Below are 27,035 nucleotides of genomic sequence, written 5' to 3' on the forward strand. Positions count from 1 at the left end.
TGAACTCTTTGGCCTGAATAGCAAGCGTCTTGTCTGGAGGAACCCAGGCACCGCTCATTACCTGGCCAATGCCATCCCTTCAGTGAAGCATATGGTGGCAGCATCATGCTGTGGGAATGTTTTTCAGCGGCAGGAACTGAGAGATTAGTCAGGATAGAGGGAAAGATGAATGCAGCAATGTACAGAGATGAAAACCTGCTCCAGAGTGCTCTGGACCTCAGACTGGGGCGAAGGTTCATCTTCCAACAGCACAACTATCCTAACCACACAGCCAAGATAACAAAGAAGTGGCTGCAGGACAACTCTGTGAATGTCCTTAAATGGCCCAGCCAGAGCCCAGACTTGAACCCGATGGAACATCTCAGGAGAGATCTGAAACTGCCCAAAAATAGGTGTGCCAAGCTTGTAGCATCATACTCAAAATTACTTGAGGCTGTAATTGATGCCAAGGGTTCTTCAACAAAGTATTGAGCAAAGGAAGTAAAAATATGTACATGTGATTTCTTTTTTTGTTCTTAATAAATTTGCAAAGATTTCAAAACAAACTTCTTTCATGTTGTCATTATGTGGTATGGTTTGTAGAATTTTGAGGAAAATAATGCATTGAATCCATTTTGGAATAAGGCTGTAACATAAAATGTGAAAACGTGAAGCACCGTGAATACTTTCTGGATGCACTGTAAGAATGACCTTAATCAGTTCACTGGTATTCCTGTTTCTTTTGAGATGGGTCACAGGTGGATCAATGGTGGGAAAAGACCACCAATTTACTAATGTTCTTTTAAAAGGGAACTGTTCTGACACTCCAATGGGGCCTAGGACCCTTCAGGGTGTTTCCAGTCTGCATATGGGAATCAAATAGCAACTGTAGGAGCTCTTAAAAACTCAAGGTCTGGAGGAGCAGGCTAATCCTCCAAATGCAGGGTCGTATGTGCTGCATCAGTAAGGTTTGAAACTACCTTAGGACACTGGTGTCGTCAAAACAAAGGCTCCTTTTCAGAGGGAGACTGCTGGGACTCTGAATCCGAGTCAGGAATGGTGACAAGGACCACTAGCCTAGCTTGATTTAACGGTTCAGGGTGAATACAGAGAGATTGTGCCGGGAATGTCACAGGAGCTTTTTCGGAACCTCTGTAGGCAGAGCGCCCCAGTAACTGAGCACAGATTGTGAAAAAGAGTGGGCAAGGAGGTCCCTGTGGACATGGGAAAGAATTTAGTCTTGTCAGAGAGCCAATGAAGACTTCAATGATGATGACCAAACAATCGGGTCCTTAGTTTAGATTTGCGTCTTCACTCAGAGGATACTCCGTACATGCCCCCAGTATCACTAGAGAGTATATGGGCTGAGGTTGTCTGTGGCAGCAGTAGTGTCCTCTAAGCAAGGACATGTTGAATCTGCATAGCAGTAATGCAACTTGCGACTCACAAACCCAGCAGTTAGTGCGAATGCAAGTTTAAGGCAGCCAGGCAATGGAAACCGACTGGAGATTCAAAAGCAGGAACAGCAGAGGGATGATGCTTCCTTCAGGCTAAATGGTGGGTAAAAGTGCATGGGTGGGTATGTGTGCTGCTCCACTTAGGGGACAATGTCAGTGCTTAATCCCTCAGCTTTAATCTCACACAAGTCCACACCTTTATGATAAAAGGTAACCCCCCCAATAGGGTCTAATATACACTGAACAAAATTATAAAACACTTATTTTTGCCCCAATTTTTCATGAGCTGAACTCAAAGATCTAAGACTTTTTCTATGTACACAAAGGGCCTATTGCTCTCAAATATTGTTCACAAATCTGTGTTCGTGAGCACTTCTCCTTTGCCTAGATAATCCATCCACCTCATAGGTGTGGCAAATCAAGATGCCGATTAGACAGCATGATTATTGCACAGGTGTGCCCCAGGCTGGCCACAATAAAGGTCACTCTAAAATGTGCAGTTTTACTGTATTGGGGGGGGGGGGGGTCCGAAAACCTGTCAGTATCTGGTGTGACCACCATTTGCCTCATGCATTGCAATGAATCTCCTTTGCATAGAGTTGATCAGGTTGTTGATTTTGGCCTGTGAAATGTTGGTCCACTCCACTTCAATGGCTGTGTGAATTTGCTGGATATTGGCAGGACCTGGAACACCAGTGGCGTAGCGTGGGGGGTGCTGGGGGGGGCCAGCCGCACCGGGCGCAAAATCTGGGGGCAGGGGCGCAGTGTCATGCTGCCATTTAGGAGCCTGCTCAGCCATCCTTCGTGTAGGAATCAGGTAGGTCTCTGTAGTGGTCAGTGTAATTGTCAGGTAGGTTTGTGTAGTGGTCAGGTAGGTCAGTGTAGGAATCAGGTAGGTCTGTGTAGTGCTTAGGTAAGTCTGTGTAGTGGTCAGGTAGGTCAGTGTGGGTGTCAGTATAGAAATTTGGTAGGTCAGTGTAGTGATCAGGTTGGTTAGTGCAGGAATAAGGTAGGTCTGTGTAGGTGTCTGTGTAGTGACCAGGTAGGTTTGTGTAGTGGCCAGGTAGGTTTGTGTAGGTGTCAGTATAGTAATCAGGTAGGTCAGTGTGGGAATAAGGTCTGTCTGTTTAGTGATCAGCTAGGTCAGTGTAGGTGTCAGTGTAGTGGTCAAGTAGATTGGTGTAGGGGGCGCAAATTACTTACCTTGCCCCGGGCGCTGAAAACCTACGCTACGCCACTGTGAAACACGCTGTCATATTCACCAATCTAGAGCATGCCAAACATGCTCAATGGGTAACATATCCGGTGAGTATGCTGGCCATGCAAGAACTGGGATTTTTTCAGCTTCCAGGAATTGTGTACAGATCCTTGCAACACGGGGCCGTGCATTATGCTGCAACATGAGGTGATGGTCATGGATGAATAGCACAACAATGGGTTCTCGTCACGGTATCTCTGTGCATTCAAAATGCCATCAATAAAATGCGCCTGTGTTTGTTGTCCATAACATATACGTCTGCCCATACCATAACCACACCACCCCCATGGGCCACTTGATCCACAATGTTGACATCAGCAAACTGCTCACCCACATGACGCCATACATGCTGTCTGCCATCTGCCCTTTACAGTAAAAACCGGGATTCATCCGTGAAGAGAACACCTCCCCAAAGTGCCAGACGCCATCAAATGTGAGCATTTGCCCATTCAAATCTGTTACGACGACGAACTGCAGCCAGGTCGAGACCCCAATGAGGACGGATAAGCATGCAGACGAGCTTCCCTGAGACGGTTTCTGACATTTTGTGCAGAAAATCTTTGGTTATGCAAACTGATTGTTGCAGCAGCTGTCTGGGTGGCTGGTCTCAGACAATCTTGGAGGTGAAGATGCTGGATGTGGAGGTCCTGGGCTGGTGTGGTTACATGTGGTCTGTGGTTGGGAGGCCGGTTGGATGTACTGTCAAATTCTCTGAAATGCATTTGGAGACGGGCAACAGCTCTGGCGGACATTCCTGCGGTCAGCATGCCAAATGCATGCTCCCTCAAAACTTGTGACATCTGTGGAATTGTGCTGTGTGATAAAACTGCACATTTTAGAGAGGCCTTTTATTGTGGCCAGCCTAAGACACACCTGTGCAATAATCATGCCGTCTAATCAGCATCTTGATATGCCACAACTGTGAGGTGGGTGGATTATCTCGGCAAAGGAGAAGTGCTCACAAACACAGATTTAGACAGATTTGCGATTATTATTTGAGAGAAATAGGCCCTATGTGTACATAGAAAAAGTCTTGGATCTTTTTGAGTTCAGCTCATGAAAAAAAGGGGGAGAAAAACAAAAAAGTTATAGTTAGTCAGGTTGAAAAAAGACACAAGTCCATGTGGCTCAACCAATAAAGAAAAATGTTGCATTAATAATTTTGTTCAGTGTAAGTTACAGGGCAAACTCCCATTTTATGTGTACATGTGTATTTTATTGCGTATTATGCTGTTGAATAAAGCTCGGATTATGGAAAATGTTATTGTTTGTTGGTCCTTCTAGCATCTTTAAGGATGGGTTCACACTCCTGAAATGTAGGATCTGACTTTGCGACCCAAAGTCGCAGGACATGTCAAATGCCATGTATCTCGGAGAGCCGTTTCAATGGACACTACTGAAGTTGCTGCAACTTCAGAAAAAGGTTCCTGCACTACTTTGATCAGGCTTTGACACCGCTTCAATGCCAGAGAGTGCAAATGTCTTATCAAAGTTGTATCCAAAGCTGAATAGAGCCTAAACTGCACAGTGCCCATTTTGTTTTTCTTCATATACTCAGAATGTGGTGTTTAACATACTGATCCATCTGAACAATAAAAAACTGCAACAGGAGGGAGATGCTTTCTCAGAATGGAGTTATGGCTTCCTTGTATGGTGGGGGAAGACTAGTACTCCAATGGGTCTACTACAGGAGATTAAGGCCAAAGAGAAGGAACATGAAGTGTCAAATCAGCTTGGAGCAGAAAAGACCTTGTCAAAATGTAACAACTCCTTAGATTTAGCTTTAAATTCCAGTTGCTACAGAATCATCTTCGCTTTGAGCTTGTTTCCTAAAATTGATCTCGTTAGATATGTTATTTCAAGTAGCTACTGACTTCTCAAAGTCAGGAGTCTCAAGCACTGTTCTGATCATGCTGTAGCTAGTCTCCACAGGCCATGAGGATTGGCACTATGAGAGTTAAATATTGCAAGGAAAAACAACCAGTCAGTAAGTTCTCTATGTATAACCGATGATTTTATGTGTGCCAGGAAAGCTCACATTAAGAATCACAGGGAGAAGTGCCACAGGTATCTGTGGAGTGGTCATGTATTTTAGCCAATTTAGTCACAAACCATCCAGCATAAGGAGTAGCTGCTGAAACCCAACACATTCTCTCTTGCCACACCAAAGGTTCCTAAAAGGGTTCTAAGGTGGGCACTTAGAGGGTGTCTGGAAACTGTCACAGAGTCGGTTGGGCTGATCACTAACAAAGCTGGAGTTGCGTGGTTGCAGCCAGCATAGAAAGTTATCTGCCAGGTTCAGATTGAGGACCCTCCTTACTTTAAAGCTGTTTAACACTGATCAAAATTTAAAAGAATATATAGTAACCCAATAGGTTCTAAACCTGCACAAATCAAAACCAAAAAAAAAACTACAATAAAGAGCTGCGTGTTAGAAAATACATAAAAATTGTGAAGGCTATATACAATTCCACACATGGATAACGTCCTCAGTGAGTATAGGAAAGGTTCCTCTCCACCAGCATGCAGACACTATACACTCACCAGAATTAATTGACCCCTAATACAGGGAGCCAAATTGCGCATATGGGAAAATCCAAGATGTTATACATGAAGTCACAGGAATGAATTCAAACCGCTGCTGTTATCCATTCAATATGTATATAAATAGCGTATTTAAAGCTCCAATATTGCCATATAGGGAGGGAGAGGAAGAAACACTCTCATGGTGCAGTATTTCAAATAAATTTATTTAATAAAGAAGGTTGTATTGCACTTACATCAAATAAGACAGGGATCAGCATGTATTGTATAGGAATTTTGTGTTCCACCTGCGTTCCAGCTGACCAGAAATTATGTATTTCAAACACTACCCAACGCTGTTTTGTCAGTCTATGTCTGACGTCCTCAGAACCCCTGAGGACGTCAGATATAGATTAACGAAATGGCGTCGGGTGGTGTTTGAGATACGTCTGGTGAGCTGGAATGCTGGTGTAACGCAAACCGGCGATTCCTATACAATAACGGAATTTTTGTAAAATCTTACCGTAAAATTCCTTTCTCGGAGTCCTCCGACAGTCGCCGCCACTTCATAATCTTCACTAATGGGGTAATTGACCTTTGCTCCGCAGGAGTAGCTAGACAACAAGATTTGTTAATATCAAAGCTTTTAGCATATCACACCCCTAGGGGGTGGTCCCCTCAGTCAATACCTCCCTGCTTCCAGCATTCTCAATTCAGTTTCAGTAGCATAGCAGTAGAGTACATAAACAAACCCCAAAAGAGGGGCGGGGGCGGCGACTGTCGGAGGACTCAGAGAAAGGAATTTTACAGGTAAGATTTTACAAAAATTCTGTTTTCTCTTACGTCCTCCGACAGTCGCCGCCACTTCATAATCTTCACTAATGGGGACGTCCCAAAGCAGTGTAGACATGAGGGGTGGGAAAAAACGCAGCCGCGCATAAAGCAATGCAGTACCCACATCAGAGAAAGGAACCTTACCAAAGTAAGAGAACCAACCTGGCAACAGGAAAACGTGCTCAACAGGAGCAACAACCCAGGAAGAACAAGTAACCCAGGGGTAAAAACACCCCAACAGCCAAGGGCCCAAACAAGGGACCCTAAGGCACTGCCGCACGAAGAACTTTACGGCCAAAGGAAGCATCTGCCGATGCCTGAATATCCACTTTGTAAAATTTTGAGAAGGTGTGAACGGACGACCAAGTCGCCGCCTTACACACCTGGGCCACAGAAGCCTGATCACGATAGGCCCAAGACGTACTCAGAGATCTGGTAGAGTGCGCCTTCACAGGGAAAGGAGGAACCTTCCCCCTCAAAGCATAGGCTTGCACAATCGTCTGTCTGATCCATTTGGCGATGGTAGCAGCCGACGCCGCCATGCCCTTCAGAGGTCCCTCTGGAAGGACGAATAGGGAATCCGACTTGCGAAAGGACTTAGTCGATGACAGGTAAACCCTGATCGCCCGAACAACATCCAAGGCATGCAAAGCCACCTCCTTCGGATGCTTAGGCTTCGGGCAAAGCGAAGGCAAGACAATGTCCTCATTCAGGTGAAACTCAGAGATCCGTTTCGGAAGAAAAGATGGGTTAGGTCGCAAGACCACCTTATCCAAGTGAATCACCAAGTAGGGAGAGCTGCAGGACAAAGCCGCCAGCTCCGACACCCTGCGAGCCGAAGTGATCGCCACCAAAAAGGCAACCTTTTTGGACAACAGAGACAACGAGATCTCCCTGATCTTTCCAAAGGGAGCCCGTTGTAACACGGACAGAACCAAGTTCAAGTCCCATGGAGGCAAAAGGTTCCCTCCTAGGAGGGGCCAAATGTCGCACCCCCTGAACAAAGGTGCTAATCAATGAATTAGACGCCACTGGGCGCTGAAAAAGAACGGCCAGCGCAGAAATCTGACCCTTAATTGTGGCCAGCGCCAAACGCTGGTCCACTCCAATTTAGAGGAAAGCCAATACTCTCGACACCGAGTATGAGCGAGGGGAATACCCCCTGGACTCACACCAGGCAAAGTACGCTTTCCAAGTACGGAAGTAAATTTTTCCCGAAGAGGCTTTTCTAGCCTTGATCAAAGTGGGAATGACCTCAGGGGAGAGACCCCTATCCTTCAGGACCTGGCTTTCAACAGCCAGGCCGTTAAAGCCAGCGACTGTAAAGCAGGATGGAATATCGGCCCTTGAGACAGAAGGTTGTCCCGAAGCGGCAGACGCCACGGAGCATCGACTGCCAGATTTACGAGGTCTGCGTACCAAGACCGGCGAGGCCAGTCCGGTGCCACCAGAATCACTGCGTGCGGTTCCGAGGCCAATCTGCGAAGCAGCCTGGACAGCAGCTGAATCGGTGGAAAGGCATACATCAGACGATACTGATGCCAGGGTGCCACTAACGCGTCTGAGGCGTCTGCCTGAGGATCGCGCGTCCTTGCCACGAACCTTTCCACCTTGTTGTTCAGACGAGACGCGAACAGGTCCACATCCGGAAGACCCCACTTCTCGCACAACATCTGGAAGACATCCGGGTGAAGGGACCATTCCCCCTGGTCCAGGGTCTGGTGACTCAGATAGTCTGCCTGCTAGTTCTCCACCCCTGGAATGTGTACAGCCGTTATCGCCGGGACGTGCGTCTCGGCCCACGACAGAATGCCGTTTACTTCCCGAGCAGCACGGCACTCCTGGTGCCCCCTTGATGGTTGATGTAGGCCACCGCTGTGGCATTGTCCGTCTGAACCCGAACCGGACGGCCCTGAAGCCGTTCCGACCAATGCAGAAGGCAAAGTTTTATCACTCGCAATTCCAGAATGTTGATCGGAAGGGAGGATTCCTCCTCCGACCAAGTTCCCTGGGCGGAGAGAACGCCCAGAACACCACCCCAGCCCGACAGGCTGGCATCCGTGGTGATCACCGTCCACGACAAGGGACGAAAGGACTTGCCCCCCGACACCGCCGGGGACTGGAGCCACCACAAAAGACCCCTTCGGGTGTGGCGGCTCAACGAAAGCTGCCGATCCAGAGATTGTGGACGCCCGTCCCACTTGGCCAAGATCTCCGCCTGAAGACCCCGCGTGTGAAACTGGGCGAAGGGAATCGCCTCGAAAGTCGAGACCATTAGACCTAGACATCTCATACATGTCCGGAGGGACGAGCACCGAGTGTCCCTGAGGGACCTGACCTCGTCCTGAAGTGTCCGGAGCTTGTCTTCCGGCAAGAAGACCTTCGCTTGAGCAGAGTCCAGGATCATCCCCAGGTAGGGAAGACGAACCGACAGACACAACGTCGATTTTGGAAAATTTATCGTCCAACCAAACTCCCGCAGAGTCTGCATCGTGGTGGACACATCGTTCACCAGACTGGTCGCAGACCGAAGCAAGATATCGTCCAGATATCCCAAGACAGAGACGCCCTGGGCTCTCAATAAAGCCAGGACCGGCGCAAGCACCTTGGTGAAAACCCGCGGAGCCGAAGCGAGACCGAAGGGTAACGCCACAAATTGGTAATGATCCTCCGCAATGGCGAATCGAAGGTACCTCTGGTGACCCTCGAAAATGGGGATGTGAAGGTACATCCTTCAGATCAATGGAGGCCATGAATTCCCCCGGACTCAGGGCAGCCACCACTGAGCGCAGGGATTCCATGCGGAACTTGCAAACCCGCACAAAGCGGTTCAGAGCTTTCAAGTCCAGAATCAGACGCACTTTGCCCTCCTTTCTGGGCACAGTGAACAGATTGGAGTAGAACCCCAGGAACCCCTGAAACCTGTCCCGATGAGGCACTGGAACCACCACTCCCTGGGCCCGCAGATCCCGCACCGCCAGGTGCAGATCCTGCAAACGCTCCGGAGATAGCTGAAGATTTGAGGGAAAAAAATCTGCTCGCCGGCCGAAAGAGAAACTCGATCTTGTATCCAGATCGAACGATTTCCTGAACCCACCTGTCCCGAATGTGGGCCAGCCAGGGTTGAAGAAAACCGAGCGAACGTCCCCCCACCCCAGAACCGGGTGAGGGCGCCCCTTCAGGCCGAATTGGTATGGGCAGCGGACCCGGACTGGCCGGACTTCTACTTACCTGCCCACGGCTTCTTCTGGGAGCCTTGGCCCTTGTATTGCGACCGAAAGGCACGAAAGGACCCCTGAGAGGGCCTAAACGAGGTATTCTTCTTACCGCGAACAAACTTATTCTTGTGAGTTTGGGGTAAGAGAGTGCTCTTACCCCCGGAAATTCCCTTTATCAGAGAATCCAAAGACTCGCCAAAAAGGCGAGATCCCGCGTAGGGAAGATTAGCTAGAGTCTTGCGAGAAGATTGGTCAACCGACCAACATTTCAGCCATATCAGGCGACGGTTCAACACCGCTACACTGGAGAGGCGCGCAGCCAAAGGGACTAAATCCAAGTCCGCATCGCACAAATACATGACACCCTGATGAATTTGATCTACCATAGCCAACGTTGTCGGCGGAGCAGAGTCAGCCACCAGGGTGCGCCTGAGCACCTGCGTCCAATCTGCAATAGCTTGGGCTGCCATAATGGAAGCAAAAATAGGCTTCAGCATAGAACCAGCAACCGTATAAGTATGACGGGCCAGAGACTCCAATCTCCTGTCCGTAGGGTCCCGGAACACCGGGGTATCCTCAGCAGGAATCGCAGTAGATTTATTCAAAACTGCCACCGCATGATCCACCTGAGGCGGCACACACCAACGCTCATCAGTGGTGGGTGTAAATGGATAACGCAGCTTGAACTTACTTGGCACAGTAAAAGGCTTCTTTAAATTGCGCCATTGCTCATCAACAGCGCGCTGACATTCCGCAGGGCAGGGAAAAACCTGCGCTGATTTGCGTTTCCTTTTCGCCCCATAAGAGGACATCAAAGCAGGAGGACACGGTTCATCCTGCAGATGCAGTGTTTCCTTGATAGAAGTAATCAACTCATCCATGAGTGCAAGCTCTTCAGGCGAGCCGGGGGGAGAAGTATCAACTCCTACCTCAGCCTCCCCCTCAGACCCCACAAGGTCCAGAGATGAACGAGACCCTGAGAAGGGCACTCCAGCCATAGCAGCCCCATCGCCCTCTGAATCAGAGGAAATAGATAACCTGGGCCGTTTTGCGGATCGATCAGCCATTAGCATCTGCACCTGAGAAGCCAAGTTCGCTACAACAGCAGCCAGATCAGCCCCCTCGGAGGATGCAGCAGCCCCTTGGCCCCCCACCAAGGTGGGAGGAAACTTGCAATCCTGAGAATCCATGCCCCAGTATCAACTGAAAATAAAGTACTGCCCCTTTAAGACCGCGGCGAGCGCAGCCCACCGCACACTACTGTATGTACCGACCCCCGCAGGGATAAGGAGCACTGAGCAAGGAAATACAGGATAAGGAAGGCAAAAACCTGGAGAGAGCACACAGCTGCTGCCACCGATCGCTGTTCCAGTGAAAAAGGAAGTGATGCAATGACTGACCGCCCTATATAGCCTATGAAGGCTTCACAAACATGGCCGCTCGGCTGAGGGAATCAAGGCAATAAGAAAATGGCGCCGACATGTGCTTGCAGGAGCGATCGCCACCAAAATGGCAGCGTTTGGCGCCAAAACACCGCGCTGTAACACACAGGGCCGGTGACCACAGTTTGCCGAGAAAAATGGCGGGCCGCATCAGCGGTCGCCGCATAGCATGTCTGAGCCCAGTCTGCCCCATACATCTCACACAGCAGAGCGGGAGAGCCCCCCCCCCCCCCCGCAGCCCACAGAAAGGCAGCTATTCCACACAGGAATCTGACAGGGAGCTCAGCACTTACACAGACATGCAGGGTCACACAGTCAGACTGACACCCAAACAGACAGGTCCCCACATAGAAATTTACTTACCAGTCCGTATGGCGTGGGGAGCCTTCTCTAGCGACCAAACCGCTGTACTGAGGACAGGGAGTGTCGCAGCCAGGACGCAGTGGACTGCGGTGCGAAACCGCAAATGGCGTCCGGTGAGGTAGCCACCTCACAGGCAGCATCCCTGCAGCGAACAGGGATGGGTCGTTCAATATGTCAGGGAAACCTGAGCTGAACGCTCGATGGCAGGCTGGGGAAACCCCTGGCTCTCAGCCCTGGGATCCAGGGTGGCCAGACAGAGACCCAGCTCCGCGTGATCATCTTCATCCGAAGAAAAGTAAACGAATGCTGAGAAAAAAACAGCTAAGTAAAAGAAAGAGAAAAACACTTGAAATAAAATCAAAAAGAGGATAGAAGGCTGAGACTGAAAGCCCCAGCACAGGAACAGCCAGCTACTCCTAAGCTAGGCAATTGAAAACTGAGTTGAGAATGCTGGAAGTAGGGAGGTATTGACTGAGGGGACCACCCCCTTGGGGTGTGATATGCTTAAAGCATTGATATTAACAAATCTTGTTGCCTAGCTACTCCTGCGGAGCAAAGGTCAATTACCCCATTAGTGAAGATTATGAAGTGGCGGCGACTTTCGGAGGACGTAAGAGAAAAATGAGGATCCTGGTCTTCTTTGATGTAAGTGCAATACAACCTTCTTTATTAAATAAATGATTTGAAATACTGCACCATGAGAGTGTTTCTTCTTCTCCCTCTCTATATGGGAACAGTGAAGCTTTGAATACCCCATTTATATGCATACTGAATGGATGACCGCAGCGGCTTGAATTAATTCCTGTGACCTCATGTAGGAAATCCTGGATCTTCCCATATGCGCACTTTGACTCCCTGTAATAGGGGTCAATTAAGTCTGGTGAGTATATAGTGTGTCTGCATGTTGGTGGAAAGGAACCTTTCCTATACTCACTGAGGACGTTTTTCACGTGTGGGATTATATATGGACTTCACAATTTTTATATATTTTCTATAATTTAAATGAAGATTTATTGGTCTATTCACTATTGTTTATTCACTACGGTGATATGCATTTTATGATGTAAGAGCTTGGTTCCTTTGTTACTTTTCACTGATCAAAATTTGGCCAGTTTAGCCGCGACCAGCCGAATTTTGATCTGTGTGTCACAAAAGTCGATGCTATCAAAGTTTTCTCGATCAGCAGCTGCAGATGCTGATCAGTGTATTGTAGCCTGCGGATTATGGAAAAAAAAACAATTAATGGTGAGCTTTAGTCTTAGGCATAATGACTTCTTAAAGAGACAGATGAAGACAGTAAAATAAAACTGCTATTAGAACACTTCCCAATTGTCATAACATGAGTCAAAATATATTACTGGTTGAAATGCTTTTTTAAAACCGATCTGAGTTTTGTCTTCAACTCTTGGATTTTCCTATCTTTTTCCATGTATTCCATAATGCAATATAAATCTGATAATGTGAAAACTAAGAAAACTAAATTATGCACCTTGCACAAAAGAAAGCAATATAATAGATAAGCTGGGTGCATCAAAAAGAATAGGCCCCTTGTCTGTAGTTAAACCAGCTATGCTGTATGTATGTACATATTGTAACCAGCATAGGTCGTTTTAAAATGACTGTCAAAACAATCTTACAAAATCACAAATAAAACAAATGTGGTAAGCATGTAGCAGTAATAGCACTGGTAATACTTACAAAATATACATGATGACACCAAGTGACCACATATCACATGACTTGTCATATTTTTCAGGGCCTAAAACTTCAGGTGCTGTAAAATAGAAAATAGCAACACACAATGTCAACGAAGCATGTGATGTTAACACGCACACACACAATTGTAATTAGAACTAATTATTTTATTGCAGTTTGCATTCATTGCAAAGAAGTGTACTTTTACAGGTACCTAAATGATCAAATTATCATCATTATTAAACCAGAACCCTGGTGCTGGATCCCTAAGAAAAAGAGAAGATATCCACTGTCCTCTCACAATTTGGAAGAGCAGCTAAATATATTCCAGGTGGATCAGACAAAAAGGTGTGCAGTGTCTTGTAGTTGGTATTCTTTTTAAAGCAGCCACAGTTAGTAGGAAAGCCAGCCCCTGCCAGCAGCTGTAGAATGTGACCCTTGCTTTCTGTGGGGAAGCAGTGGTCTCATTAAAGAGGTCAAACATTCCCTGTACTTAGTCAGACCTACAACTCTGTTCAACCGCCTTGCAAGGGAGAGAAGATAAGTGGGGCAGTCGTGATCCTTATTAAAGCTTTGTGCAGCAAAGGATAGAGTGGTCTGTAGAACATGAAGAAAAGTCCTTTCTAGCTCTTGTCAGATCATTAACAGCAGAGAACAAAAGAGGAAGTACAGGTTGGACCTCTTGGGTTAGAAAACACCTAGCAAAATTGTCCATGTACTACATGTACTTGGATTGCCTATGTAGAAACCTTGCTTGCTTCCATTTGAGGAAAGCTGCAAGAAATATAGTTTATACCACCAGAAGTTCAGCCAACCCTGAAATACTGTAAAGCCCTCGGACAAGTATTTAAACTAAAAAAGCAACTATACTTTTTTTTTTTTTTTTTTTTAAATATCCAAATAATACAAATATACCCAAATAAGCAACTCTGAAAGAGCCAACTTTAAATTCTAACCAACGCCACACATTACATATACATACCACAACATAAAAAGACAGGATAAAATGCATTTCAGTTTTTAACACAAAAAATACATGAGCAAAAAAAAAAAAAGAAAAAAAAAAAGTATGAATGATTTAGGCAGGTCATACATGGTTCACGTGCCAGTATTAGGCATCTCCTACCATTAAATGCAACCCCTGCCCTCAGCCTCTATGATACTTGCCAATTGGCAACACTGGCAAGTTTTTCCACTGTATCTATCACTTTTCCTTTAGTCTACAATAACTCCTTTGAAGGATGTACTTCATACTAGCCTGATGTCCTTCCTATTTCAGATCCCTGCATGCTACAATTAGCCTAACTAACCACACTACCTTTGGGCCCATTACACATACACATTCTAAGTTCACTCTAGTTCCTTTGACCTGTACTGCTAGTCTGTCAAAGTGACTGGAAGTTAAAGGGTACAGGAATATGAAATGCAGGGTACAGGAGTTCTTCAGCAACTGGTGCAGGCAGGCAGGGGTCCCCAACCATGGGGCCGGTGCTGGCCTGTTGCTGTGCGGGCCGCACATTGGGCTCCTCCTGCCCCCTGCCCTGCTGATAGGATGACATTGTAGGGCAGGTGGGGGGAGCTGGGAGAGGACAAATTGACTGAGCACAGCCTCTGCCCTGCCAAAGGTAGGAGTCCTAAGCAGGAGAGGCATAGACTAGAATGGGGAGTGAGGAAAGAGGGGCCAGACTGCAAACTGCAGGAGTGGAAACACAACAGGAAGGTCTTGTGTGGCTTGACCTCAACTCGTGGTCTACACAGGTAGCACATCATAGGACAAACACAGCATGAAGGTAATTAAAGGGCAGCAGATAACAGGGTATTTGTGTGGCAGGTAGCACATTGCAGGAGGGAAGGTCTTGTGTGGCCTAGCCCAGCTTAGAGTCTACGCAGGTAGCACATCTCAGGCAGGGAAAACAGGTACTCAAAGGCAACAAAACACAGAGTCTTTATGGGGCCTCAAGTTAGAACTCAGGGAGGAGCCGGAAGAGGACACATGGACTGGGCACAGCCTGTGCCCTGCCAAAGTGAGAACTCCTAAGCAAGGTAGGCATAGATTACAATAGGGAGAGAGGAAAGGGGGCCAGGCTGCAGGGGCAATGTAAAGAAGGCACTGTAATATAAAAGGGCCTGCACTGTAATTATTACAGTGCAGTCCCCTTTATATCACAGTGCCCCCTTTACATCACAGCCCAGTCCCTTTTACTTTACAATGCTCCTTTACAGAGCAGTTCCCATTACATTAATGTAAAGCGGCACTATTATGTAAAGAGAACTGCACTGTAAAGGCAGCACTGTAATTTAAAGGAGACTGCACTGTAAAGGGGACACAGTAATATAAAGGGGGCTACACTGTAACAGGGACATTGTAATCATTACAGTACAGTCTCCTTTACATCACAGTGCCCCTTTACAGTGCAGTCCCTGTTACAATAATGTAAAGGGGCACTTTTATGTAAAGGAGAATGCACTGTAAAGGAGTCACTAATGTAAAGGAGGGCTGTGATGTGAAGGGGAACTGAGGTCACGGATATAAAAGGGGGGGGGGGGACTGTGCTGTTAAGGGGGGCTATGTGTTAAGGGGGGCTATGTGTTAAGGGGGGGCTATGTGTTAAGGGGGGGCTATGTGTTAAGGGGGGGCTATGTGTTAAGGGGGGCCAAGGACAGACGCCGTGAATATCAAACAACCCCACCTGGTCCCTGGGGAAATTGTCTGCTATTAAACCAGTCCCTGGTGCTAAAAAAGTTGGGGACCACTGCAGTAAGGTCGTGAAGCTCTTACACGTCAGCAGTGAAGTGTGCCTCATACCTTAAAGAGCATGGGCATTAAACTTTGAGGCAAAATGATATAAGAAAAAGATGTTTAGTCCTCAATAAAAATGGATTTTTGTAAAATCTTACCGTAAAATCCTTTTCTCTTAAGCTCATTGACAGACGCAGTCCTCTTGATTAATAACACATTGGGTTATACTGCCCTCTACAGGAGTAGGACACTAGATGGAAGGAAAACATTCTGGCCACACCTTAGGAGCAGTCCCAGAGGGTATATCCTCTCTCTCTCTGCTACAGACAGTCAGTTATGTCGCAAAGCAGTGTTAGAGAATTTAACCCAACCCAACTCAAAAACAGAGGGGCGGTACTGCGTCTGTCAATGAGCTTAAGAGAAAAGGATTTTACGGTAAGATTTTACAAAAATCCATTTTCTCTGTCGCTCATTGACAGACGCAGTTTTCTTGATTAATAACACATTGGGACGTCCCAAAGCAGTGCCACAAATGAGGGGTGGGATAACAGAAATCAAAATCCAGAAGGCCCAACCGGAGCCAACCAGAAGCATCAAGGACTCATCGAGCAAAAAGATGAGACCTAAGTGAAAAAACCCAACAAACCCTCGAGGTAGACCAACGGTCTCCTCAAATTGCGGCCTGCAGAACCTTGCGGCCAAAAGAGGCATGCGACGATGCCATCACATCATCAACTTTATAAAATTTTGTAAAGGTATGAACCGACGATCAAGTAGTCGCTTTGAAAACCTGGACCACTGACGCCTGATGGCGGAAGGCCCAGGAAATACTAAGCGCCCGAGTAGAGTGCGCCTTAACAGGAACGGGGGATCCCGCCCCTTAATAGAATAAGCCTGTACCACCGTCTGTCTGATCCATCTAGAGATGGTCGCGGCAGAAACAGGCAACCCCTTTCTAGGGCCATCCGTGATCACAAAAAGTGAATCCGTTTTACGAAACGAGTTCGTAGTAGTCAAGTGTACCCTGATTGTCAGAACCCCATCCAAGGAGTGTAATGCAAACTCCCAAGGATGGCTAGGCTTAGGACACAGGGAAGGTACACAATATTCTTATTCAGATGAAACTCTGAAACCACTTTAGGAAGGATGGATTCGGACGCAGAACCACCTTATCCCTATGAACCACCAGATATGGGGAGCGACAAGATAATGCAGCCAGTTCTGACACCCTGCATGCAGAAGTGATAGCCACCAAGAAGGCCACCTTCTGGGATAAAGTAAGCAAGGGAATCTCCCTAATATCTTCAAAGGGAGGTTTCTGAAGAACCAACAACACTAAATTAAGATCCCAGGGCGGTAAGGGCGCGCGTACTGGCGGAGCCAGGTGCCGCACTCCCTGGATGAAATTCCGTACCAAGGAATGAGTAGCCAAAGGTTTCTGAAAGAAGATTGCCAACGCTGAAACCTGACCCTTGATAGTGCTCAAGGACAGTTTCTGCTCAACCCCCTGTTGCCGAAAGGCCAAGATTCGAGTCACCGAATAAGTACGTGGAGGAAATCCAAGAGATTCACACCACGCAATATAAGACTTCCATGTGCTGGAAGTCGCTTTCCTTGCTTTAATTAGAGTAGGGATAACTGAAGCTGACAATCCCTTGTCCTTCAGTACCTGGGTCTCAATGGCCAGGCCATTAAGCCAGCGATTGTAAAGCAAGATGGGAGATCGGTCCCCGAGACCGCAGATCCTCCCTGAGAGGAAGGTCTCCAAGGAGCGTCCGCGACTAGCCTCACCAAGTCGGCGTACCAGGCTCGACGAGGCCAGTCTGGAATTACCAGGATAACTGGAATTCCCTCCACCTCTATCCTGCGAAGAAGTTCCCGCAGTAACTTGAGAGGACGGAAGGCATACCGTAGCTGATACTGCCCCCACGGGGCGATCAGCGCGTCTGCTGCGTCCGCTAGAGGATCGCGGGCGCGAGCTACAAACCTCCGCACTTTCCTGTTGAGCCGAGACGCCAACAGATCCACATCTGGGTTGCCCCAATGAAGGGACAGCTAGTGAACTACCTCTGGATGAAGAGGCCATACCCCTTGATCCAGAATCTGACGGCTGAGATAATCTGCCTGCCGATTTCCCACCCCCTGAAGTGAATACTGCGGAGAGAGCCGGAACAAACCGTTCCGTCCAACGAAAGATGCTGGTCATTTCGATGACCACCAGGACACTCTAGGTGCCCCTTTGGTGATTGACATAAGCCGCGACCGTGGCATTGTCCGATTGGATCCGAACCGGGCTGCCCTGGAGCTGCTCGGTCCAGTAAATCAGACAAAGTCTGATCGCTCTCAGTTCCAACACATTTATCGGTAACCTGGAGTTTATCAGAAGAAATGACTTCCCCTGGCTGAGCATCGGAGACCGAAGCCACCAGACCAGAGACTCCCTGGTCCGCTCGCTCAACCGGCCGAATGTACAGGGAATCGGGATTCCGATTCCATTTGAGAAGAATCTCCTCTTGGAGAATTCGGGTATGAGACTGGGCAAACGGTACTGCCTCTAAGGAGGCCACCATCAGTCCCAGCCAGTTGACGGACAGCAACATCCGAATCATTGACTGAACCTTCTGGAGTTTCTCCGCAAGGAGAAACACTCTTGCCAAGGATCTATCCAAAATTAGGCCCAGATAGTTCAGTCTCCTGGTGGGAACCAGGAATGATCTTTGGGAAAAGCGAAGAAAAACGCTGATGATGTCCTGCGAAGATGGGGATATGAAGATAGGCATCCTAAATGTCTATGGATGCCAGGAAATCCCCCTGATGCAGGGAGGCCACCACTGTTCGGATGGACTCCATCTTTCCCAAGTCCAGAATTTGGACGCACCTTGCCTTCTTTCCTGGGCATTGTGAACAGGTTCGAATAGAACCCCTGAAAACGTTCTATCCAAGGAACGGGAACTACCGCTCCCTGTAGCATACGAATGTTGGGAGGGAAGAATCGCACCAGTAGAAGTGATCGAATACTCGATCTTGTATCCCGACCGTATGCCCAAACAGGCGATCCCCTTGAAAGGGGAGATTAGCCAACCCATTCTTGAAACTAAACCAATGGCAACCACTGGCCTAAAGGTTGACCCTATCAGGGAAAAAAATGAAGCGGGATTCCGCTTTCACTCTTCGATCCACCGGATCCCTAAAGGACGGAGCGTCCTCCAACGGGATAACAGTGGCTTTATCTGGAAATCGGTGAGTCCACCACTGGTGGTTCCGTCCATCTTTTAAGGAGGAATTCCTCAAACGGATAGCGCCTAGCCATGCATTTGGAAATAGCAGGGGTACGTTTCAGACGACCCCATTTGGGCAATGGAAAATCCTTCGCCATTTTGGTAGGCTAACTAGTACCAAAAAGGAATTTCAGTCTCAGCTACCTCTGCCGGTGTAACCTCAAGACTTAAGGTTTCCCGGACAGACACAACTAGTGCATCCACCAACGCTTCTTCTTGTGCTATGGCGGAGGCAAAAACGTCCTCCTCACTGTCTGAGGAGACCGTACCTGAGACAGCAGCCCCAGAAGAGGGACCTGCAGCTGCAGTGACCAGCTCAGAATCCGTATCTGAAGTATCAGATGAAATAGGGGTAGGCGGGGGTCGCTTTCTTGACCACCGTCCCTGACAGGCCACCTCCACCCGGGATACCAAAGACTCCAAAACTGCTGATAATGCATCAATCCAAGTGGGGTACTGGAGGGTCCTGCGGCCACCTCGAGGGGATCAGGTGGGGATACATGTGTGGCAGGGTCCAAGACACTTTGCCAGCAAACAAAAAAATAATTGCAAAGAAAAAAACTTTTTTTTTTTTTGTAATCCCCCAGCGCAATAGCGTCCCTCAGTGTTACCTGCTTGGACCCCACAGAGAGAGAGAGACCCCAAGGCTCACCACCTGATGCACAGAAGTTTCTATCAATCTGCTCACAGCGCTGTCTTCTTACAGACAGGAAGTCTTTGGCACTTTTTCCCGGGTAAAGGAGGCGGCTCCGCCCCTTTACACGCCTTCCGGCGCCTCCCATGCTTCTCCACGAGGTGCTGGTCATCTCCAAAATGGCCGCCCCCATGCTGGAGACACGAGGCCCTGCGGGGGAATGGCGGCGGCCTGTGGAGAGATGGCAGCGGCCTGCTGCGGCCTGCGGAAGGTAGCTATCGGCCTGTGCGGCCTGCGGGAGGATGGCGGCCTGCGGATGACGGTAATCCAGGCACAGGCATCAGCCTGTATTGCAACCTTATCAGGTAGGATGCTATCACCCTCATACATGGCCATCATCACAGTAATGCCCCACTGACTTCAGTCATGGTCCCTTAACAGTGCTCACTCATACAGTGACTTTAGATAGTCAGCTCCCAAGCCAAGCCTCCTGGTTTCTTATTCACAAAATCACACTCAATTGGGGGATCTGTGACACCTGTTATAGGATAGAGGGGGGACCCAGAAACATGAGCGTCCGACCATCCCAGGGAGGGGCCCGCGTCCACCAACAAACCCGACAGGGGGAGAGGGGGGAACATATTACTCACCATACCGGAACCAGGCGGGCGCCAACTCCTGACAGAACCCCTCTCCACCGAGGTGGGGGGGCTGTCGACCAATACGGACGCCGTGACTCAGTTTCCAACTGGTCGTCGGCGTCCAGGCGAGACGTTTAACTCGCAGGGTCAGTCTCCGTCCAGTGGGACTATGTCGCGGCCGACCCAGCGCGGAGCTAGGGCCTGCACGCGCTCGCAGGCTGACTGGGGTGACCACTGGATCTCAAAATCCAGCCCGTCGCCCAGTTTCAGCGTACTTGCTTGAAGATCTCACAGGAACAACTGGAGAAAAAAAAGCTGCCTAATAAAAAGTTTTTCTAAAAAATCCTGCCAGGACCAAAGATCCCAGCAAGGAACTTAGGTCCTTACTCCTAACTAGACAGAAAAAACTGACTTCCTGTAGCAGAGAGAGAGAGAGAGGATATACCCTCTGGGACTGCCCCTAAGGTGCGGCCAGAACGTTTTCCTTCCGTCTAGTGTCCTACTCCTGTAGAGTGCAGTATAACCCAATGTGTTATTAATCAAGAGGACTGCGTCTGTCAATGAGCGACAGAGAAATATAGACTTCTGAGTCTTATGGGAGAAATGGGCTTAACAAAATGTTTCCGTTATAAATTATGGAGGAATTCTGGAAATAAAAGGAAAGCAACAGGTTTTAATGATTTAACTGAAATACTTACCCACATAATATGGTGTGTAACATGGTGTTGCCAAAGAGTTATGTGTTGTTGTTTCTTTAGCAAAGCCGAAATCTGTGAGCTTTAACACAGCATTTGGTCTTTTGGATGTGTATAAAAGATTTTCTGGCTGCAATGAAAAACAGTTACAAAGATAATAAATAGCAAAAGGGTCATGCGAGCTACTATGAAAAGTAAAAGTAACGATATAAAGCTGCAGGCACTAATCACCATCTCATATAGAAGTGCTGTGCAAATACAAAACTACAACCAAAACTGGCAAAACTGAAACAAACTAATAAAAAAGAAGAAAAAAAGAAAGTGTGTAATTTAATTTAGACTTTTGCAAGGTTGACTGCAATCCCAATTGTTATAAATCATAAAAACACCATGCTTAACCAGTGCTAAATAAATACATGCGGTGATCAATTAAAATCAAAATAAGATTCAAATAAAAAAAAAAAAAATGAAAATTGTCCACAACAGTATAGTTTATAATAACTGTGAAAAATATCCCAGTCAGCAGTCTTCTTTAATCAAAAATACTCAATCCTCCTGCCCTTGTGAGTGTTCCAATAGGAAGGAAGCATCAGTATATTGTGAGTACCTAGAATTTGTTTTTTGTTTTTTTTTTTTTAAACAAAGGTATAAGCACTATTGCGATTTTTTTACTTCGGCTCCATTCACACATGAGCATATCATTTTCAGGCGTTTTGTTGGGCTTTAAGGCATTTTTTCGGACTTTGTTCAGGCTTTTTTGCAGGTGTTTGGAGGCAGGCATTAACATCTAACAAAAACGCTTGTAATCTGCCAAAAAAGAAGCTACTTTTTTGAGCTTCAGGTGTTTTGCTTCACGTGACAAAATGCTCAGATGTGAACAGGGGTCATTGAAATGAATAGGATTTTGCTTGTTGGGAGTTTTGAGACTTCAGAGATGAGCGTTTTATGAGCTGAAATAAGCTCAGGTGTGAACAGGGCCTTATGGTACCTGGATATCAACAAGCAGAGTGGGGTGACAAAAAGAGAAATCATTGACAGCTTATTGGCAACTTCTACTCAAGCCCAGGAGAGGCTAAAAGGTGTATTCTGACCAAGCTTAATTTCAAGGTTGCATTGCTGAAGATGAGTTAAACTGAAAGGGTGGGGGAGAGTATGTTTGTGGTGAAACACGGATTTGTTATATTGGAACACCCACAAAAGGGGAGAAGGATTGAGTATTTTTGATTAGACTGGTGACTGGGATATTTTTCACAGTTATTATAAAAACTACACTGGTTGTGGACTATTTTTATATATATATTTTTTATTTTTATTCTAAGGCTGGCCATACACTATACAATTTTCTTATTCCATTTCCTTTAGATTTACCTTAAACTATGTAGTGCAAGGGCCTGCCTGACTGCATACAAATTGAAAGTGTTTAGGTTTGACCCTATATTACATGGTTTTGGTAAATCTAAAGGAAAGTTGAACAAGAAAATTGTATAGTGTATGGCCAGCCTTAAGCATGATGTTTTTAGGATGTATAACAATTGGGATTGAGGTCAACCTTTATGCAAAAGCCTAACTTTATATTACACTTTTATTTTTCATTATTAGTTTAATTTTACGTTTTGGTTGAAGCGCAGCACAATTGTAGTTTGGTAGTTACAAAGATATAATCATCCATTAGCACACATCCTGTAAAAAAAAAAAAAAAAAAAATGGATTTTAGAAAAGGAAACAAAAAATGTAAATAAAGTTCTCCTTAAAAAAAATAAATAAATCAATCTTAATACTAGTAATCTAAAAAGAAAAAAAAAAAAAAAAAAAAAAAGGAAACCTTCCTTAACCACTTAAGGACCAGGCATATGTCTGACACTTAAAAATTAGTATTTTTTGCTAGTAAATTATTTAGAACCCCCAAACATTGTTTTTTATTTTTTTTTAGCAGAGGCACTAGAGAATACAATGGAGATCGTTGCAATACTTTGTCACACCGTATTTGCGCAGCAGTATTACAAACACAATTCTTTGGGGGGAAAAAAATGGATTTTTGTCTTACCGTAAAATTCTTTTCTCCGATGTTCATTGACGGACACAGCTCCTTATCTTCTTTGACCCTTGCGTTGTGCTGCCCCCTACAGGAGTAGGACACTAAGCGAAAAAAAAAATGACTACGCCTATAGGGTAGTCCTAGGGGGTATACTCCCACTTCTTGCTATAGGACTTCAGTTTTTTAACAAGCAGTGTCAGTAGAATACATAACCCAACTCAGAGGGGTGGGTGCTGTGTGTCAATGAACATCAGAGAAAAGGATTTTACGGTAAGACAAACATCCAGTTTTCTCTTTCGTTGACGGACACCGCTCCATTTGACCTTTGGGGATGTCAAAAAGCAGTGTCAACATGAGGGGTGGGAACAAAACACAGCAATAAACATGCTTCCCCAAAAAAGCTAAACATAGCCAACCAGGTAACACAGGAGCTCAACCAGGAACAACTGGAGCTCCCCTGGCAAAAAATTCACCCTCAAGAGGCTTATGCCTCTCCAACAGCGGCCTGCAAAACCTTGTGGCCAAAAGCAGCTTCAGCAGATGCAAATACATCCACCTTGAAAAATTTTGTGAAAGTTTGCACAGACAACCAAGTGCTCGCCTTGCAAACCTGGACTACTTATGCCTGACGACAGAAGGCTCAGGAGGCACGAAGCGCCTTCGTAGAATGTGCTTTAAACAGGAAAGGAGGAACCTTGCCCTTAATGGAATATGCCTGCACCACCATCTGCCTGATCTCCCTGGAAATGGTCGCAGAAGATGCGGCCTGCCCCCTTACGAGAACCATCCGTAAGCACAAACAAGGAATCCAATTTCCGAAACGACTCAGTCGCCACCAGGTACACCCTGATTGCCTGAACCACATCCAAGGAATGCAAGGCATTCTTTAGGATGCTTAGGACACAACAAAGGCAACCCAATGTCTTCATTCAAGTGCAAACCAGAAATTACCTTATGAAGGAATGACTGGCAGGGACACAGCACCAATTTGTCCGTGAACCACCAGGTAAGGTGACAGACAGGACAACGCAGGAAAATACGACACCCTGCATGCAGAAGCAATAGCCACCAAGGCCACCTTCTGTGCCAAAGTAAGCAGAGGAAGTTCACAAATATTTTCAAAAGGTTGTTTTTGAATGGCCGACAGTACCAGATTAAGGTCCCATGGAGGCAACAGAGACCTTACCTGGGGAGCCAAGTGGCGTACCCCCTGAACGAAAAAAGTGTGAACCAAAGAATTTGTGGCCAACGGGTGTTGGAAGAAAATAGCCAAAGGTGGAAATCTGGCCCCTGATGGTGCCCAGGGCCAAAACGCTGATCTACACCTCTTTGGAGAAATGCCAAAAGACAAGACACCAAAAAGTAATGGGAAAACCCCTCGAGACACACACACCAAGTAATGTACGCCCGCCAGACTCGATAATAAATCTTCCTAGAAGTAGATTTTTCTATTTTTTAACAGTATAGGAATTACCGATTCGGACAACCCTCTGTCCTTCAGCACCTGACTTTCAATAGCCAAGCTGTTAAAGTCAGCGACCGTAAAGCAGAATGGAAGATCGGTCTTTGAGCCAAAAGATCATCTCTGAGAGAGTCTCCAGAGACATCGGCAACCAGTTTTACTAGATCTGCGTACCAAGACCGGTGAAGCCATCCTGGAGTCACCAGAATGACTGGAATCCCTTCTGCCTCGATTCTGCGCAGAAGCCAGGCAGAGGTTTTAGTGGAGGAAAGGCATACATTAGACAATACTGGCCCCAAGGGGCAACCAGAGACTTTGTGGCATTGGCAAGAGGATCCCCAGACCTTGCCACAAACCTATGAACGGTTGAGACAAGAGGCCAACAATTAGGCCAACAATTGCACAACAGAAGTCCCCCACAGGAGACACAGTTGTTGAAACACCTCCGGGTGAGGAGACCATTCTCCCTGATCCAGCGCCTGCCAACTGAGGTAGACTGCCTGCCAATTTTCCACTCCTGGAATATGCAGAGCAGAGAGGGATGGAACTGCACACCTTAGAATGCCGGCCACTTCTCTGGCCACTAGGGCACTTTTGGTGCCCCCTTGAAGATTGACACATACGCCACAGCCGTGGCCTTGTCCAATTGAATCCTTACTGGGCGCCTCTGCAGACGATCCATTCACAGGGACAGGCAGAGCCTGATCGCGTGAATCTTCAGAATATTGATTAGCAGACTGGACTCCTTCAGAGCCCAAACCCCCTAAACTGGAACTGTGCCCAAGGCACCTCCCCACCCAGACAGGCTGGCATCCGTGGTGACCACCGTCCAGTACAAGGGGAGAGGGGATTTTGCCTGTTGAAGCGCTGGGGAGCGGAGCCACCATAACAAGGATCACCTCGTACCACGGCTCAAAAGGATCAGATTGTCTAGGGACTGTGGATTCTTGTTCCATTTGGCAAGAATCTCCTTTTGCAGAGGTCTGGTAAGGAAATGAAAAAACAGAACCGCCTTAAAAAGGTGGAGACCATCAAGCCCAGCACTTGCATGGAGGTCCTGAGAGAGGACCGCCGATTGGATAACAGGAGCCGAATTGCATTCTGCAACTTCTGGAGATTTTCACCCGGGCTAAGGCTGAAGCTAGAGTCAGACCGAGATAGTCCAGTTTGTTGGACGGAATCAGAGCCGATTTTTGAAAATTAAATTTCCTGCCGAACTCTTACAAAGTTTGCACAGTGATATCCAGATTGTCTTTTAAAGGCAGTCGGAGATTCTGCTCATAGAAGAAGGTCGTCGAGGTACCCCAGTAGTGCAAGTCCCCCGCTGCCTTAGTAACGCTAACACCGGGGCCAACAATTTTGTCAAGACCTGAGGAGCTGAGGCGAGACCAAAGGGAAACGCCACGAATTGATAGTGCTCCTCGCCCATGGCAAAGCGAAGAAAACGCTGATGCTCGACATATATTGGGATATGAAGGTAAGCATCCTTGATATCGATAGAGGCCAGAAAATCCCCTTGATGAAGATATGCTACCACCGTGCAAATAAACTTCATCCGAAATTTCTGAACCCGTACAAAGCTGTTCAAGGCCTTGAGGATCCAGGATTGACCAGACCTTGCCTGCCTTCCTTCCTTCCTGGGAACAGTAAATAGTAGGGCTGAACGATATTCGATGTAACATCGAATATCGTGCTGCGGGAGTGGGCGATAGTTACATCGCCGGATCAGCCGATATTGGGGACTCACAGTGAAGGAAGGTAGAGAGAGAAGAATACAGCCCGACCGTCCCGCACAGTTAAGTCCGTCCTGCAGCTCTCCTGACTGAGCGGTGAGCAGCGGCACAGGGAACCAATCACGCGTGCCTGCACACCTGATTGGTTCGCTGTGCCGCTACTCACGACGTGATTGGTTCGCTGTGCCGCTACTCACGACGTGATTGGTTCGCTGTGCCGCTACTCACCGCTCGGTCAGGAAGTGACGAACCGGACTCACGGCACCAATAGGGGAGATTTGGAGACCGCGGGAACGGATGAATACCTACTCGGAAACAGACCCAAAAGTTAGACTGCCGGGAGAGGAAACTCTGAATTAGTGAAGGAATGGAGAAAGGGCCATGACCATAAGGTATCTATGATGCGGTAAGCAATCTGCTTAAGTCTACATGTTAAGACACATCCACCATCACTACCTGACCGCTGCCTGGATTTCTTACATTATAGAGACTTACTTGATGTGAGCCCTCGCTGTTATAATTCACAGCGTCTCTCCCCATCATAGCACTGTGGATTCTAGGGTGTACCTCCCTGTCAAATCCTCTTCCCTGCTGGTTCTCTCCCTCCCCCACCGTCCACCCCGGATCATCAGGCATCCTGTCAGAAATTACTGATGAAATTTTACTCCTATATTCATTGGTCTCGGTGACCTATTCAAAACTATAGACTGTCCTGAGACTTCGTTGTCCTATTCTATGCTGCCATGAAATGATCTGTGGGGATCCATATAGATTAATATTCATATTTGTTGGAACAACATCTAATTCCCGTGATCCAATAGCTTTTAAAACTACTTAACAAGGCGGTACTGGTGTCTCGCTCCTCAATTAGAGACTTCTCCTTGATTCAACCTGACAACTGCAGGAAGTCATATGATTATATATATCTCCAATACCGTTTTGAAATATACGGGCATGTGTGTCTACATACTGGATTTTGCTGGCTTCACCAAAACTACACAATTTTAGATCATCGTGATCATCTTATTAACCTGCAGTTCCCTACATT

The 27,035-nt window shown here is 47.1% G+C and overlaps 1 protein-coding gene across 1 annotated transcript in view; it reads right to left on the bottom strand.

Annotated features, from left to right (window-relative positions):
• The window catches only part of MAPKAPK2 (MAPK activated protein kinase 2), a 140,127-nt gene that overhangs the window by 27,934 nt on the left and 85,158 nt on the right, over positions 1-27,035 (bottom strand). The window contains exons 5-6 of the mRNA XM_082246274.1: positions 20,761-20,887; positions 12,773-12,848 (exon numbers count right to left, since the gene is read on the bottom strand). Coding sequence (XP_082102400.1) covers positions 12,773-12,848; positions 20,761-20,887 — 203 coding nt within the window. The remainder of the gene's footprint in view (positions 1-12,772; positions 12,849-20,760; positions 20,888-27,035) is intronic.

This window comes from Pelophylax lessonae, assembly GCF_965119305.1.
Source record: "Pelophylax lessonae genome assembly, chromosome: 2".
Lineage (NCBI taxonomy): Eukaryota > Metazoa > Chordata > Amphibia > Anura > Ranidae > Pelophylax > Pelophylax lessonae.